This window comes from Myiozetetes cayanensis, unplaced genomic scaffold, assembly GCF_022539395.1.
Source record: "Myiozetetes cayanensis isolate MyiCay16 unplaced genomic scaffold, myiCay2020 scf10, whole genome shotgun sequence".
Classification (NCBI taxonomy): domain Eukaryota; kingdom Metazoa; phylum Chordata; class Aves; order Passeriformes; family Tyrannidae; genus Myiozetetes; species Myiozetetes cayanensis.
In genome coordinates this window covers 34,021,196-34,035,256 of record NW_026086605.1, presented here as the reverse complement: position 1 = coordinate 34,035,256, position 14,061 = coordinate 34,021,196, and the positions used below count along the sequence as shown (strand labels likewise).

The 14,061-nt window shown below is 48.3% G+C and overlaps 1 protein-coding gene across 1 annotated transcript in view; it reads right to left on the bottom strand.

The window, feature by feature from the left end:
- Positions 1-10,256, bottom strand: part of SGPL1 (sphingosine-1-phosphate lyase 1) — a 30,283-nt gene extending 20,027 nt beyond the window's left edge. The window contains exons 1-2 of the mRNA XM_050305649.1: positions 10,180-10,256; positions 1,595-1,760 (exon numbers count right to left, since the gene is read on the bottom strand). Coding sequence (XP_050161606.1) covers positions 1,595-1,760; positions 10,180-10,182 — 169 coding nt within the window. The 5' untranslated portion in view covers positions 10,183-10,256. The remainder of the gene's footprint in view (positions 1-1,594; positions 1,761-10,179) is intronic.
- Between the last annotated feature and the right edge of the window lie 3,805 nt (positions 10,257-14,061).

The following is a 14,061-nucleotide window of genomic DNA, read 5'->3' as shown; positions in this document are numbered from 1 at the left end:
AGGGTTTGCAAAAGGAAAGGTCTCCAGCAAAAAGGGAAGGTACTTTTGGAAATTATCTTCTGCCTCTTTGAGCCAGAACAGCACCAGAAAACACTCGGGATGTGAAACAGGCTCCCAGACCAAAGGAGGAAACAGGGACATCTGTGGCCATGCCAGCCATGGCACACACACAGATTTACCCCATGTGTGGCCACCAGAGGTGGGAAATGTGATGTGGGAGGTGACTCAGAGAAAGGGGATGCACAGAGGGAAAAGCAGAAGTTCCACCACTTGAATGAGAGAAGCCACTGATGACAAGCACTGGAAAACTTCTAGGGTAGTTCTAGGCAGGAATGAAATCAGGATGACACAGAAGCTTTACAGCCACCAAAAACATCTTGCAAGTCCTGCAGGCATTTCACTTGCACACCCACAGGACACTTACACCAAGAAATAACTCAATCAAAGTTTAAAAAAAAAAAATCAACCCTTTTAAGACTTGGCGATTTTATCCACACTTTGCCTCCCACTTCAGATGTACAGTTTGAAAGGCTACCTAAGGACACTAATTGGAACACTCTGTAGCAAATACTCAATGCTCTGACAACAGTTCTGCTGCACATCTCACTGAGCACAGTTTCATTATTAATTTTCTCAGTGAGAAAAGGCTTTAAACTCCTGGAAAATCCAGACAACCTTCCAAGTCAATACTTTAAAAAAATACACTGTGCAACAGCACAAATACTAGCCAACAAAATAATATAAGCCTGTTCTGAGCAAAACCTTCACACCAATTTGTTCCTTACAGACATTCCCACTGTTCAAAGAAAAAAGGGCTGCTTGAGAAACAGAGACACAGAGGTTGACATCAAGTTACAAACTCGGCTGTTTCTGACAAACTGCCACTGGAGTGTAAGCCTAAGGCCTGTGGGAAATGAAAAGCACCGTGTTCTCTGAGGGCAGGGCAGTGATCTCTGGCCATCACACAGCCAGGGCAAACTGCGAGTTCACCACAAGAGATCCCACTCTCAGTATCAGAAGTCACTCAAAACAGAAAGAGAGTCTGGAAATAAAATGAAACTTAAAAAGAAACAAAACAAACGAGCAAAAAAAACCACCCAAACAAACAAAACTCACACCACCATCACCACCACACACAATTACCTGGAACATCCTGAAGATGAAACACGCCTCCAACGCCAAATCAAAACCAGGTCTCCTCCCCCAGCAGGAAGGGAAGCAACAAAGGGTTATCCAGACACTCTGCAGCAGTGACTCAGTTCCCAGGAACTCTGGGATAAACCTCCTCGGGGTTTGAGCAACCAGAGTGTTGCTCAAACAAGTAAATGGTCCAGCCAGAAGAAAAAAGGAGATGAGGAAAAGGGAAGGAGACAGAGGCACATTCCAGGCTGGGCTGCTGCACCCTCAGAAGGAATGGGGGTGCTCCATTGATCAGTCTTCACCTTAATTTGGAAGAGGGCTTTGCTGACAGCAGAAAGTCTGTTTTAACAAGTGTTTGTCCTCGTTTCACCCTCTTTCCCTTCCACTACACCTGGGAACAACCCTCCCCCCTTCCCTCTAAACACAGGAAAATCCCTCCTTTTCAAATACTCACTCTCAGGCTGGAAGAGGAAGCCGTGCAGCCACACACTCAGAAGGGTGGAGGAGAAGGTCAGGCCGATGAGCTGCCAGGGTTCAAGTCCAGCACATCGGGCGTTCACAAAGCCCGTTGCTTTCTCCCAGTACACGTGGAGGATTTCTTTGTAGGGAATAACAGCATCCTGGGTAAAGGAAAACAGGAATGATGCTGAGAGAAGTTCCATTTGAACGCAAATGGGCCATCAAAAAAAGTCTTACTGTTGATTAAAAAGGTGCTTTCCAGCATGCAGACCTCACGCTCTCCTTAATTCCTGTAAACAGGAGATGGTTTTCAGCCACCTCCAGTTAAGTGATAAAAAATACACACCTTGAGAGACTTCAGATGCTGAGAGGGAAGTGCCAAGAGCAGAGGAGTGAAATATGGTTCTCTGCACAGTCCCAAGAACCAGCAGGCCTTACCATGGCCCAAGAGAAGCAACTGTGTTAATATTTATTTCCAAGGAATTATCAGGTGCTGAGTGAAGGTGCCACCAAAACAGGGCTGGACTTTTTAAGGAAGATGCAAACACTCAGCAACTCCTTAAATTTAAAGTCTAAGTAGCACGTTGCACACCAAGGGAGGATGGAAAAGAGAAACACTCCTGCCATCAAAAAAAAAAACCCAAACCAGAAAATAGTGATACAATAACAATTCCATTGTCAAAACAGGAATTACTGACAGGATGGAACCCAAGTGCATCATCAATAGCTTCAAACCAGATGCTCTTCAAGAGCATCAGGACAGGGTGAAGAAAATCAGGTGTGCACAAGAGGAAAGGGATCTAAACAGGGGTCCTTCCATCCAGTTCTCTGGAAAAAAAGGTTTCTAGAGGGAAGAATAAAGAAGAATCCATGCTTTGTTTGGAGCTATGACTAATAATGACAGTTTGAGGGGGTTTTTTGCATGTTACAAACAAAACCTTGTGCCTTTTACTTCACTTTTTAAAACTTTATCAGCTGACCTCAGAGCCCTGTTCCCTTTTAACCAGCCATCAAGCCTAGTTTTGCCCAGTTTTCCACAGGAGATTTCCAGCACTGGAAAGCTTCACCCTCCCAACAACAGGGGAAGTACTACATGGGACCTTTGAAAAGATTTGTTACTAAACTTTGGAAGGAGAATTTAACTGGGTTTTTCTTAGGGGGTAACATGTCATTCCAATACAACTGGAGAGGCTACTAACACAGCCTAAAAGGAGCCACGTTTTTCCAAATAATCAATGGAAGAAGGCAAGATTCCTTACAAAAAAAAAAACAAACACCAAACCATAACACTAATGAATACTCACTACTTTGGAAAAACAAATAACGTGACAGCGTTTAAAAGAATTTAGGCAACCCAAGCATAAACCCCAGCGAACCAACAGCATTTCCCCTCACAGGGGAGTAATTTCCCCCAGGTCTTAGCACGGGCAGAATTCGGCAAAACCGGGCAGCACTCAGCTGTGAGGAGGCAAATTAGCACCTCTTCACTTGGCAAAGGGCAATTTAAAAAACACACCGGGCACTTCAAAACAGGGCAGCCACACCAACCACTGCAATTAGGCAACGTCCCAGCTAATAATGCCCAGTCCTCCAAATCCACTCACCACAGAGCTGATTTAACCCCGGAATTTAAGGGAAGAGCCACCTTTTCGAGCTGATTTAACCCCGGAATTTAAGGGAAGAGCCACCTTTCCCAGCTAACCAGAGGCCGTACTTAAGTTTCAGAGAGTTTGCAACAACCTCGGAGAAAGCTCCGGGCAGAAGATCCCAGCTGACTGCGTGTTTTGTGGTCAAATCACAAGATCCCCACTGAACCCAACCCCCATCCCAGCACTGATAACCTGGTAGCTCAATGGCAATTACGAGTTTTTGAACAAATAAGAGAAGATTTGAATTATGTTAATTCCAAGCCACTGAAGAATTTCTTTCTCTTTTTGCTTTAAAAACAAACAAACAAACGAAACTGAAATCAATCCCTAAATAATACAGTTTGAACTGAGTAATTTTCTCTGTATTTCTCAATTTCCTTCTTCAGTCATTTTGTACTTTCATAAGAACTTGAAGGATGAGATTGACCAATTTAGGAGAATATTAAAAACAGGGATTAAAAAAACCAGTAATAATTGGCATGGAAGGCGAAGTTAGCAATGAAATACAACTCTCCAGATCCCTGGCTAACTATGAACTCAGGTTGGTGTTTTTTTTTCCCCAAGTGCTTCTTTGCCCCAAAGTACCAGCAATCTGTACTTTCTGAATTATGAACTTAATCCTAGAGAAAGCAGGGGGCATTCAGAAGGTTGCACTCAAATGTTTTTATCACAGCCAGGAACATGCTGGGTTAAAAGAGGCTTATGAAAAAGAGGGAGAAAAGACTTTTTACACAGGCAGGGTGACAGGACAAGGGGGAAGGGCTTCAAAGTGACAGAGGGCAGGGTTAGATGGGATATTGGGAAGGAATTCTTCCCTGTGAGGGTGGTGAGGTCCTGGCACAGGTTGCCCAGAGAAGCTGTGGCTGCCCCTGGATCCCTGGAAGTGTCCAAGGCCAGGCTGGACGGGGCTTGGAGCAACCTGGGCTGGTGGAAGGTGTCCCTGCCCATGGTAGGGGGCAGAACCAGATGGGCTTTAAGGTCCCTACGACCCAACTCATTCCGGGATTCTCCAGGATTGCAGTCCCAAAGCGCTTCCTCATTCCAGAGGGAGGAGGCAGGGGGGATAAACAGCCTCTGTTTAGCCCAGCCATTGGAATCCCTTCCCCTGCAGCCCTGGAGGTGCTGCTCATAACAGAGTGAAAAACTACTACTGCTTCCTCAGCCGGCCTAAAGAAAACAAGTTGACCTGATTTTAAAGCTGCCTAGGGGACAGCATTTCATGTAAAACAATAACCTGCTTATTGGTGAAGGCATCAAAAAAATATAAGTTTCCCTTCCCATTATAGGAGAGTAGATAAGCTGGGTTTATTTCCAGAAGAGAACCTTCCCTGCTCAAAAGCTTCACAAGACACAGGATTATTTCAGAAGCAGTTTAAAAACCCAATTTATGAGCACACCAAAAAGCTGGGAGGGAAAAAAAAAATCTCCACTGGAGGATTTGTTTCTAATTCTCAGAGCAGTAGCGCAGAGCCAGGTATCAGATAAAATACTAATTGCTATCATTAGGACTTGCAGTGTTCATTTGTACCCATATTAATGCACTCAGCAACCCAAGCCGTTTACATATTGAATTTTTAGCTCCACAGATTAAGAGTATATCCTTAGTACTTTATTTCTAAAAGCCATTAGCTTGCTGAGCTGGTTCCAGGGACAGCACTTACGCCACTACAAAAGAGGACAAATTAACTGCAGTAATGCTCTTCTGTCCCAGATGACAGAAAAGAGGAGGGGGGGAAAAATGCCAGAGCTAACGAGAGCACATTTTGCAGTTTTGCCAGAACAGCATTTCCTCAGCTTAAAAAAAAAAAAAAAAAAAAAAACTTAAAAAAAAAGAGAGACAGGCAATAAACTGAGGACCTCAGACTTTTGCTACAAGTGCCTCCTGTTTCTGACACTAAAGTGGAAGCACCAAGCTTACCTGAGGCAAGAGCAGCAAGAAAGGTTTTATCAGCTCAATCTTCCTTTCACCAGAAGAGCATTTAAAGTGGGGCCACAGAATAAAAGCAGCTTCTAAAGGCAAGTTTATTTTGTGCAATACCACGAGACTTAGGCTGACTGTGCAATAGGAACTGCTAAGACCATAGAATGGCCTGGGTTGGAAGGGAGCTTTAAGATCATCTCATTCCAACCCCCTGCCGTGGGCAGGGACACCTCCCACTAGCCCAGGTTGCTCCAAACCCCATCCAACCTGGTCTTGGACACTTCCAAGGATGAGGCAGCCACAGCCTCTCTGGGCAACCTGTGCCAGGGCCTGCTGCCCACCCTCCCAGGGAAGAATTCCTTCCCAATATCCAATCTAAACCCACTCTCTGTCAGTTTACAGCACATTCTCAGCTTCCACCTGCATCCACGCATATTCCCAAACCAGGGACGCTCTGAGCACCTCCCCATGCCCGAACCTCGGTGTTTGTCCTTCCCTCACATCCCCAGAGCCAAGGAAGGAGGTGGCACGTCACACTACTCAGTGGGTAGTAAATCAAGGCCAAGGGAGATGGCTCAGAGACAGCACCAGCCGGGTCAACCCCCAGGACGGGAACACATGCAATACCAGTACTGCCACTGTAATTAAAGCCTCTGCTCCGAGACAACAAGTTATCCCAAGGAGAAGCTTCCTGACTGGCAGCAAACCTCACAGAGCCAGCAACCCACACAGCAGCTTCGCTTATTTATTCTGCTCCTGAGCAGAAGGAAGAGCTCAATTAGCCCTGCCCGAGCTGACACCTCGCTGCCTGCACGTGCTCTGGCCACAAAGGGCACGGCCAGGATGCTGTCACTACACGGTGTAACCACAGCCACCAGCCCGGCGGCTTCCTACGGGAGAGCCAGGGAATGGGATTGAGCAACGCCTGCCCAGCCTGGGAGGGTGCTGCGTGTGCCTGCAGCGTTTTGATTCGCACCCCGGTAATGACTCTGCTCCTCCCTCCCTGCCTGCCTGCCACCCCCAGCGTGACAAATATCTTTGCACAAGCACCAGGCGGAGGATATTTATTAGTCAGCTCCTAATTACAGCTCGAAGTTTGGACCACGTGCTGCGTCCCCCCTTGCCCGCCCATCACCAAAGGATGTGGGCACGTGGAGCAACAGCGGATGCAGGATCTCTCAGGAATCAAAAATCATCAACTTTCAGTTGCATGGGCTGAACTACGGGAAAGAAAAACACATTCAGGCCACGCTCATGCCTTACCACAGCTCCCCAGCACCACCAGTTTTGTCTGCGTTGCATTTATTTCCACCGCTGCCACACTGCAACATTTCCCAGAACAGCAGCAATTTTGGGTGGGTTTTCTGCCACGTACAGTGTCAGCAAAATGAATGTATGTATAGACTATCCCACCGGCCCTGAGATCTCAAGAGGAGTGGCTAAACAATGGCTAATTATAGCTCCAGCACGAAAACAAACAAGGCAGCAACCCAGAGTAAGAGCAGCAGCATTCCAGCTTCCACTGCAGAGAAGGAATGTAAAACTACCAAAACACGACGGAGTAAGGCTGATTTGAGGTTCAAAAAATGGACAGTTTTTACAGGAACCCACCCAAAGGACTCCAAAATCAGGTGCCAGTTCAAATTTCATTTAACCCAAAAGACAGCACAAGGTGTTGTGAGTGTTCACTTTGCTCACTACAACAAATCAATTTCTGTAAGTTTCTGCAAACATCTGGGCACACTCCAGGCAGCACAGACAAGGATCCACCCAGTCACTGCCAGGCACAAACTCATCTGTGGGCCACCAGGTCCAAGAATGTTCAAGGAAAACATCCTCTCACTGCACTCGTGATAATTCGGATAAACGAAGCGCCCGGTTCCCTCCGTGCTGGGACTGCTCTGGACGTATTTCATCCCTCCACTTGGCATCCTCTCAGCTGTGGATCACTTCTGGAGGATAAAGTGGGTGTTTATTTGAAATATTTTGGGAGTAAGCTGGGTGCCACCCAGGGGCACACGCAGCATTAAAGGATAAAGCCTTGGCGGGAGCTGTCTGGAAGCAGAGCATGGCATGGCAATTGTTCTGGGAACGGCCATCCACGAACAAAGGCAGCACCAAGCCCTGGCACAGCTCCCCAGCAGGGTTATGCAAGCCTCTGACAAAGCCCCCAGTATCAGCACAAACTGAATGCTGCCATTATACATCGAGGGCCCTGCTCCTGGGCGAGTCTGTCCACGGGGCAGGATCCTCAGAAATTATCTTATCAAACACCAACGCGCAGAACCCTTCGACCCCGTGACACCTCGTCCCGTGCCCTTCCTCACGTGGCACAGGTGGATCTCAGGAGAGGCAGAGGAAATTCTCAGAACACAAATGATTCCAAGCAGCTCTTACCTGAGAATTCCCAGGAAACACAAATCTTCCTTAAGGAACAACGACTGTGCCACAATAACGACAGCAAAGAGACCAGCACACCTGCTACTGGATCAAGGGACAGAATCCTAAATCTCAGTCCACACCACGCTCTAAGGACAGCACTAAGACATACCCCAAATGCCCTCTCACTCCACCAACCAGTACAGGCCACAGTCATGTGTCAGCATATAAAGATTTCAGTACTAAACACTCCAGGAGGAAGTTCTGCTGACACGTGAAAGGGAATTGTCTTGGACTGCCTGGGATGCAAGGAATGGGAGCAACAGAATCGTAGAATCGCAGGCTGGTTTGGGTTGGAATGGACCTTAAAGCTCATCCCATTCCACCCCCTACTATTCCACACCCTTCCACCAGCCCAGGTTGCTCCAAGCCCCATCCAACCTGGCCTTGGACACTTCCAGGGATCCAGGGGCAGCCACAGCTTCTCTGGGCAAGCTGGGCCAGGGTCTCACCACCCTCCCAGGCAAAAATTCTGTCCCAATATCTCATCTAACCCTGCCCTCTGTCAGAGGGAAGCCATTCCCCCTTGTCCTGGCACTCCAGGCCCTTGGAAATAGTCTCTCTCCATCTTTCTTGTCAGCCCCTTCAGGTCCTGGAAGGCCACAATCAGGTACCCCAAAGCTTCTCCTCTCCAGGCTGAACAATCCCAGCTCTCCCAGTGGAGCTGCTCCATCCCTCTCATTTTGGTTCCTCCTCTGGACTCTCTCCATCATCTCCATGTCCTCGCTGTGCTGTTCCCCAGGGCTGGAGGCAGCTCTGCAGGGGTGGGGAGGTCTCCCCTGAGGGAGAGAATCCCCCCCTCTCCTGCTGCCCACGCTGTGGGATCAGCCCAGGGCACAGGGGGGTTCTGGGTGCCAGCACACATGGCTGGGGCATGTCCAGCTCTCACCCACCAGCACCTCAAAGTCCTTCTCAGCACTTCTAGGTAAAAAACCACATCACTCCATTTCCAAAAACGGTGTTATGAACAGATCAGGCCTTCTGAGACAACCCCCAGTGCGTGCCGGGGGTGCCTGTGGTGGGAGCAGCCAGTGCAGGAGGAGACCAGGTAAAAGCTACACCTTTTTATGGCCAGAACTGTGTGCTTGGAAGAAGAGAGGAGCAGCACCTCAAACTCCTCACACAGAGAGGGGCTCTGCTGAATCCCTTTTACCACGGGAGTCACAGCAAGGCTGTGATCGCTGCCACGGCAGGCAAACCACACACAACAAGCGCTGTGATTGGGGTTATCTCCACACCACCGAACAGCGCTGGAGAAATCCGGGGCAGGGAGCAAGGCGTCAATCACCTCAGCAGACCCTCCCCACCCCCGCCTCGCTCGGGTCAGCAGTTCAGCTTGGAATTCCGAGGGGAGTAAGAGGGTGGGAAACTCCGAGGGGGCTGGAAGTGAGCAGCACATGGGAGAAGCAACATTTTTCTCCACCTAGGTAAGAACACTTCCAGTGCCTCGTGCTCCCTTATGCTAAGGTCGGGGAAGGATCGCTGAGTAAAACCACAGTTTAGGAAAAAAAGTTAAGAGTCAGTGTTTCTCCAGAGGAAACACTCGGCCCCTGAGTACAAAGCCAACTTCCCTATCTTTCCAGAAACCAGGAATCCCGTGCAATAGCTACTGCCCAGCCTAATGAATAAAAGAGCAGACCCGAGCAGGTCTTCCAGGTGCAATAAGCAGCAGCTCTCCCTGCAAAGCCTTGGCACGGAGGGAACTAAGGAGAACAGCCTGAGCACACAGCACGGCTCCAGCAACCCCAGGCCAGCCTGGACCACCCCGAGCACAAGATGCGCCGCATTTACCCAAGTTCCAAATTCTGGCAGCTGAAACCAACCCGAACACAAGCCGTGCTGTCCCAGGCACAGCTCCACGCCAGAGTGGGAAGAAGCAGCAGCACTTGAGTGTTTGGGAACGGAGTGACCGTGACCAAGCGGGGGAAAAAGCAGCAGGACACAGATAATGCTGTTTCATCTATCACCCAGCAGCAGCTGTGATTTCAAGGTACCCCCCCTGACGGATCCAAAACAAAACAAAAACCAAAACACCTAGCGGCCCTTCCAGGTTTGAGGAATTGGAAGATACATGCCATGCCACAGCATGCCAGAGCTGGTTGTATTCCAAGCAATCCTGAAGTTTGCTTCTAGCTAAAAAAAAAATAAATGATAGTCAATAAGCAAACAGGGTGTCTAAAAAATAGGAGTCAGTAAGCAAACAGGGTCTCTAAAAATATAATAATCAATAAGCAAACAGGATGTCTATCAGCCAGACAGGCACTTTCACCAAAATTCCAGAGGAAAACACGATTTCTACACCAGCTGCGTGAAACAAATACAGAGAGACAGGGGAAAACGCCCTTTCTAACCACCCCCCCGCCGCCCTGAAACTAGATACCTCTGGGAAATAAGGGAAGCAGTGCTTGGATAAGAGGGACACATCCAGGTTTAGAGGAGAGGCAAGGGCCTCACCGAGGCCCGACCGGGACCCCCCCCAGGCCACCGCACCGGACAAGGCCCCGGCCTCGCAGCCTCACGGGCCGCGCCGGGACACCGCTGTGCCTCTGTCCCCGCGCACTCCCCGCTCACCATCGCTCCTGCTGCCGCCGCCGCCTTCTTCTTCTTTCCTTCCCTCTCTTTCCTTCCTCCCTCCTTCCTCCTCCTCCTCCTCCCGGGTCCCGGCGCGGCCGCCCCGCCCCGCGGTTACCGCCCCCTGGCGGCCGCTCCCGCCCCCGGGGAGGGGCGGCGGGGAAGCCGCTCCCTCACGGTAAAGGAGGGGGGCGGTTATTGTTAAAATACATCCCCCAAAAAAACACACAAAAAACCAAACAAACAAAAACCCTCACCAAAAACCAAAACAAAACAAAAACAAACAAACAAACAAAAGCCGCTTGTGAGCCCGTCCTGATTTGTTAATGATCCCTGTCTGAGTGCTAAACATAAGGAGGGACCCCTTGATTCCAGAGCTCTGCACTGACACCCTCGTGCATGAGGAATGCTCGGTCAGTGCAAGATCAGCTATAGCTGATAACACAGTTTAATCCCAGGGCTACTCCCGGAGAGCTGGAGAGGGACTTGGGACAAGCGATGGAGAGACAGAACAAAGGGGAATGGCTTCACGCTGACAGAGGGCAGGTTAGGTGGGATATTGGGAAGAAATTTTTCCCTGTGAGGGTGGTGAGGCCCTGCCACGTGTTCCCAGAGAAGCTGTGGCTGCCCCATCCCTGGAAGTGTCCAAGGCCAGGCTGGAAGGGGCTTGGAGCAACCTGGGCTAGTGGAAGGTGTTCCTGCCCATGGCAGGGCGTGAAATGGGACAATCATTTAAAGTCTCTTCCAACCCAAACCATTCTCTAATTTTTTTTGAGGCGAGTTTTTGTTCTGTGCAAAATACAAGGCAGGAGCTACTGGTTGATATAGCATTAAACTCCAGACCGTTAATCCGTGGATTAAAATCCACTCTGCTCTGGGTGGATCAGGTGGGACCCTCATGAGACAAAATATGGGTGCCGGGTTTCAAACACAGTAAGTAAAATATTGCTTGGGACCAGCCTCCTACAAGCACAGTGATTTCCAGGGCAAACACCACCTGACAAATATCCAAAGAGCATTTTCATGGTGGAAAGGAACATTTTGAAGCAATTGCGCTGCAGAATAGTTAGAGCTAGAAGAGAACCTACACCATCATCTAGTAGAACTGCCTGAGCACTTCAGGGCTGACCAAAAGCTGAAGCACGTTATTAAGACCATTGTCCAGTAAGTGTGAACTCAACAAACACCACAGCAGCATTTGGTTCGTTTCCCAAAAGTTAACACACAGCAACTAAAGTTTACTCTGTTATGGGGTGCTGCCTCTGCCACCTGCCTGACACACTACCTGGAGCAACTGCCCATCTCCTGGGAGGTGGCCACAGGAGCAAGCACCCACATTAAGACATTGGGTTCATTAAAACTAAAATTGAGCATTTCTGGTTAATCTGCACAACACACCCTGGCTTTAGAATTTATAAACCTGTACATTCTTTTACACGCATTCAGGTGCAGCATTTAAAAATTTTTCCTCTTAACCTCCCTCGCTTTTGTTTTTACCCTGGTTTGAGGCAGATGTACAAGCACCAGCTCTTGGCACTCGTAGTTTGCTGCGTCGCAAGCAGTAACTGTTTGTCTGCTGTCACCGTGCCACCCAAGCTGTCTCCTCACAGAAGATGGCATCTCGCACAAGCCTCCAGACAGAACTTTTATCTCAAGCAAACTGCCCTCGTGGGGTTGTTTTTAGAAGTATTCCTAGATATCAGATGTTCTTTTTAGCAGAAAAGGGAACAAACAGATCTGTTAGCAACGCGCTATCAGTCTCGCAAAGTAAGTCTTCTTCCTGCGTGTTTGGCAAGACAGAAAACATCTCTTCGAGACAACCCCAAAAGAGCTGTGTTTTCTGATTATAAAAACCTGTGCAAACACCGAGGACCCCAGTCTTCCAGAAAAATGTTGCTGTTTGGGAAACATCTTTTAAAAACACATTTATGTCTAAGTAATATGTTGGTCTCGAGAGGCTGAGAGGAAATCTTGTTTGTTCCTTCAGCCCCGAAAAGAGCCTCTCTTTAGATGCATCACTGCAAGCTTTGCTAATCTTCACGTACACCTTGACATAATACCAGGAAACAGAGAGCTTGGTTTGTTTAATGTGGCTAAAACACAGGTAGAAGGCAGTATCTCACTGTAAATATGTGGGTGGGAGAGGAAGAGCCACCCCAGGGGGAGAGAGAAGCCATTTGAGTGAGAGGACAATGGTGGCACGAGAACAAATGGGTGCAGGTTGGCCCTGAACCCAGTTAGCCTGAGAATTGCAAGAGGGTTTGTAGCCATGAGAGCAGTAACCAGCCTACAAGCCTCAAAAGCCAGAGCCACCCTCCACAAAATATGGTTTTATCTGAGAATACGTAAGGAGCTGGTTGATGTCATTGCAAGGCCTCTCTTGATTTTTGAGCTGTCTTGGGAATCTGGAGAGGTCCCAGCTGACTGGAAGCTGGCAAAGACTGTCCTGATTTTCAAGAAGGGTAAGAAGGATGACCCTGGAAACTACAGGTTACATCACACTGAGAATCCTCAAAAGCATCCATAACTAGTGTGGTGCAGATGGGACTAAGAAATTCATCAGTCAAGCAGTTAATCCCCAAAACCTGGGGACATAATTGAATCATTTTCAGAAAATAATCTGACTGCTATCTAGGAACAAAAAGAAGCAGCAGGAAAACTAAGTAAGTTTAGTGTTCCCCACAAGTGATTTGTGAGGATCAAGACCTATATTTTCCATCCAAGCACCTGTGATGTTAACACAGCCCAAGCCACACTGCTTCTGTCATTTAGCTTTGTTAGTGTGGTTCTGTGCAAGTCTGGAGGGAGCAGAGGCCAAGAGAGATTTGATGGTAAAGGAGAACATTTTCTTCTCCCTTTCCCTTCCACTGCTCCACGGCTCACATCAGGCAGGGGGCCGTGGCACGTGCAAGCCCAGATGCATGGTTAGCCCAGAATTTCCCAGTGGATTTGATTTGTAACTAAACAGCTCAAAAACAGGAGCTGTTTTCTACACGAGCAAGTTCTCTCCTGCAATCTCATCCGTGCAACTTTGTATTGTGCACATATGAGCTCAGCTCCTGACAACTCTACACTATTCCTACTTGGCAGGCGGCAGAAGTTCTTGTCTTACAGAAAATTGCCCTGAAATTGGAGGGAATTAAAAGGAATCTGATTTCATTTCTTATTTCCAAGTTGTTCAGGACAGAAGCTACTCAAAGTGCTGAAATATGAGCCCTTGAAAATAAATATTTACGCTGTACATCTTGTGTACATATTAAAGAACTACAGAGATCTGGTTTTATATAAACTCTACAGAAGTTAAAGGACACAGCATAATACATTTTCAACATTTTTCTCCTAGAAACTTCAGAAGTGGCTTAGCTTAATGACTGCAGCCCAAGACTGGGAGATGGCAAAGCAGTCAAAGAACAGAAGTTCTCTAGAAGAAAAACAGATACAGGGGATTATTTTTCCTCTTTCCTGTCCAGTTTTTTACAGCCCACGTGAGGCTCCTCAGAAGAACTTGTTGCCTTTCAAGAAAAAAAATGAGCTGTTTGCGTTAGACACCATCTACCAGGAGCTGAAAACAGAAGGCTTTCAGCTCCTTGAGCTACCCAGGATGCCGAGGAGCAGATTGCAACACCGACATTTCCTGGGCATCCTGAGGGCTTCCTGCCCGTGCTGACCCCACACCGGATGTTTCTGACAATGTTTATGGCAAGAACATTCGAGCTTTCCTTTCCAGGGAACAGTCCTGCTCAAAGGACCCTGAGTCCTGTCCCAGTGAGCACCCACAGGAGGTGCTTAAGGGCCAGCTGGGAGGTGACAACTCCTTGCAGCGTTTCAGATCTGCTCCAGTGCCACACTGGTCCCCCCAGTCTGCCCCTCCCATTAACACCA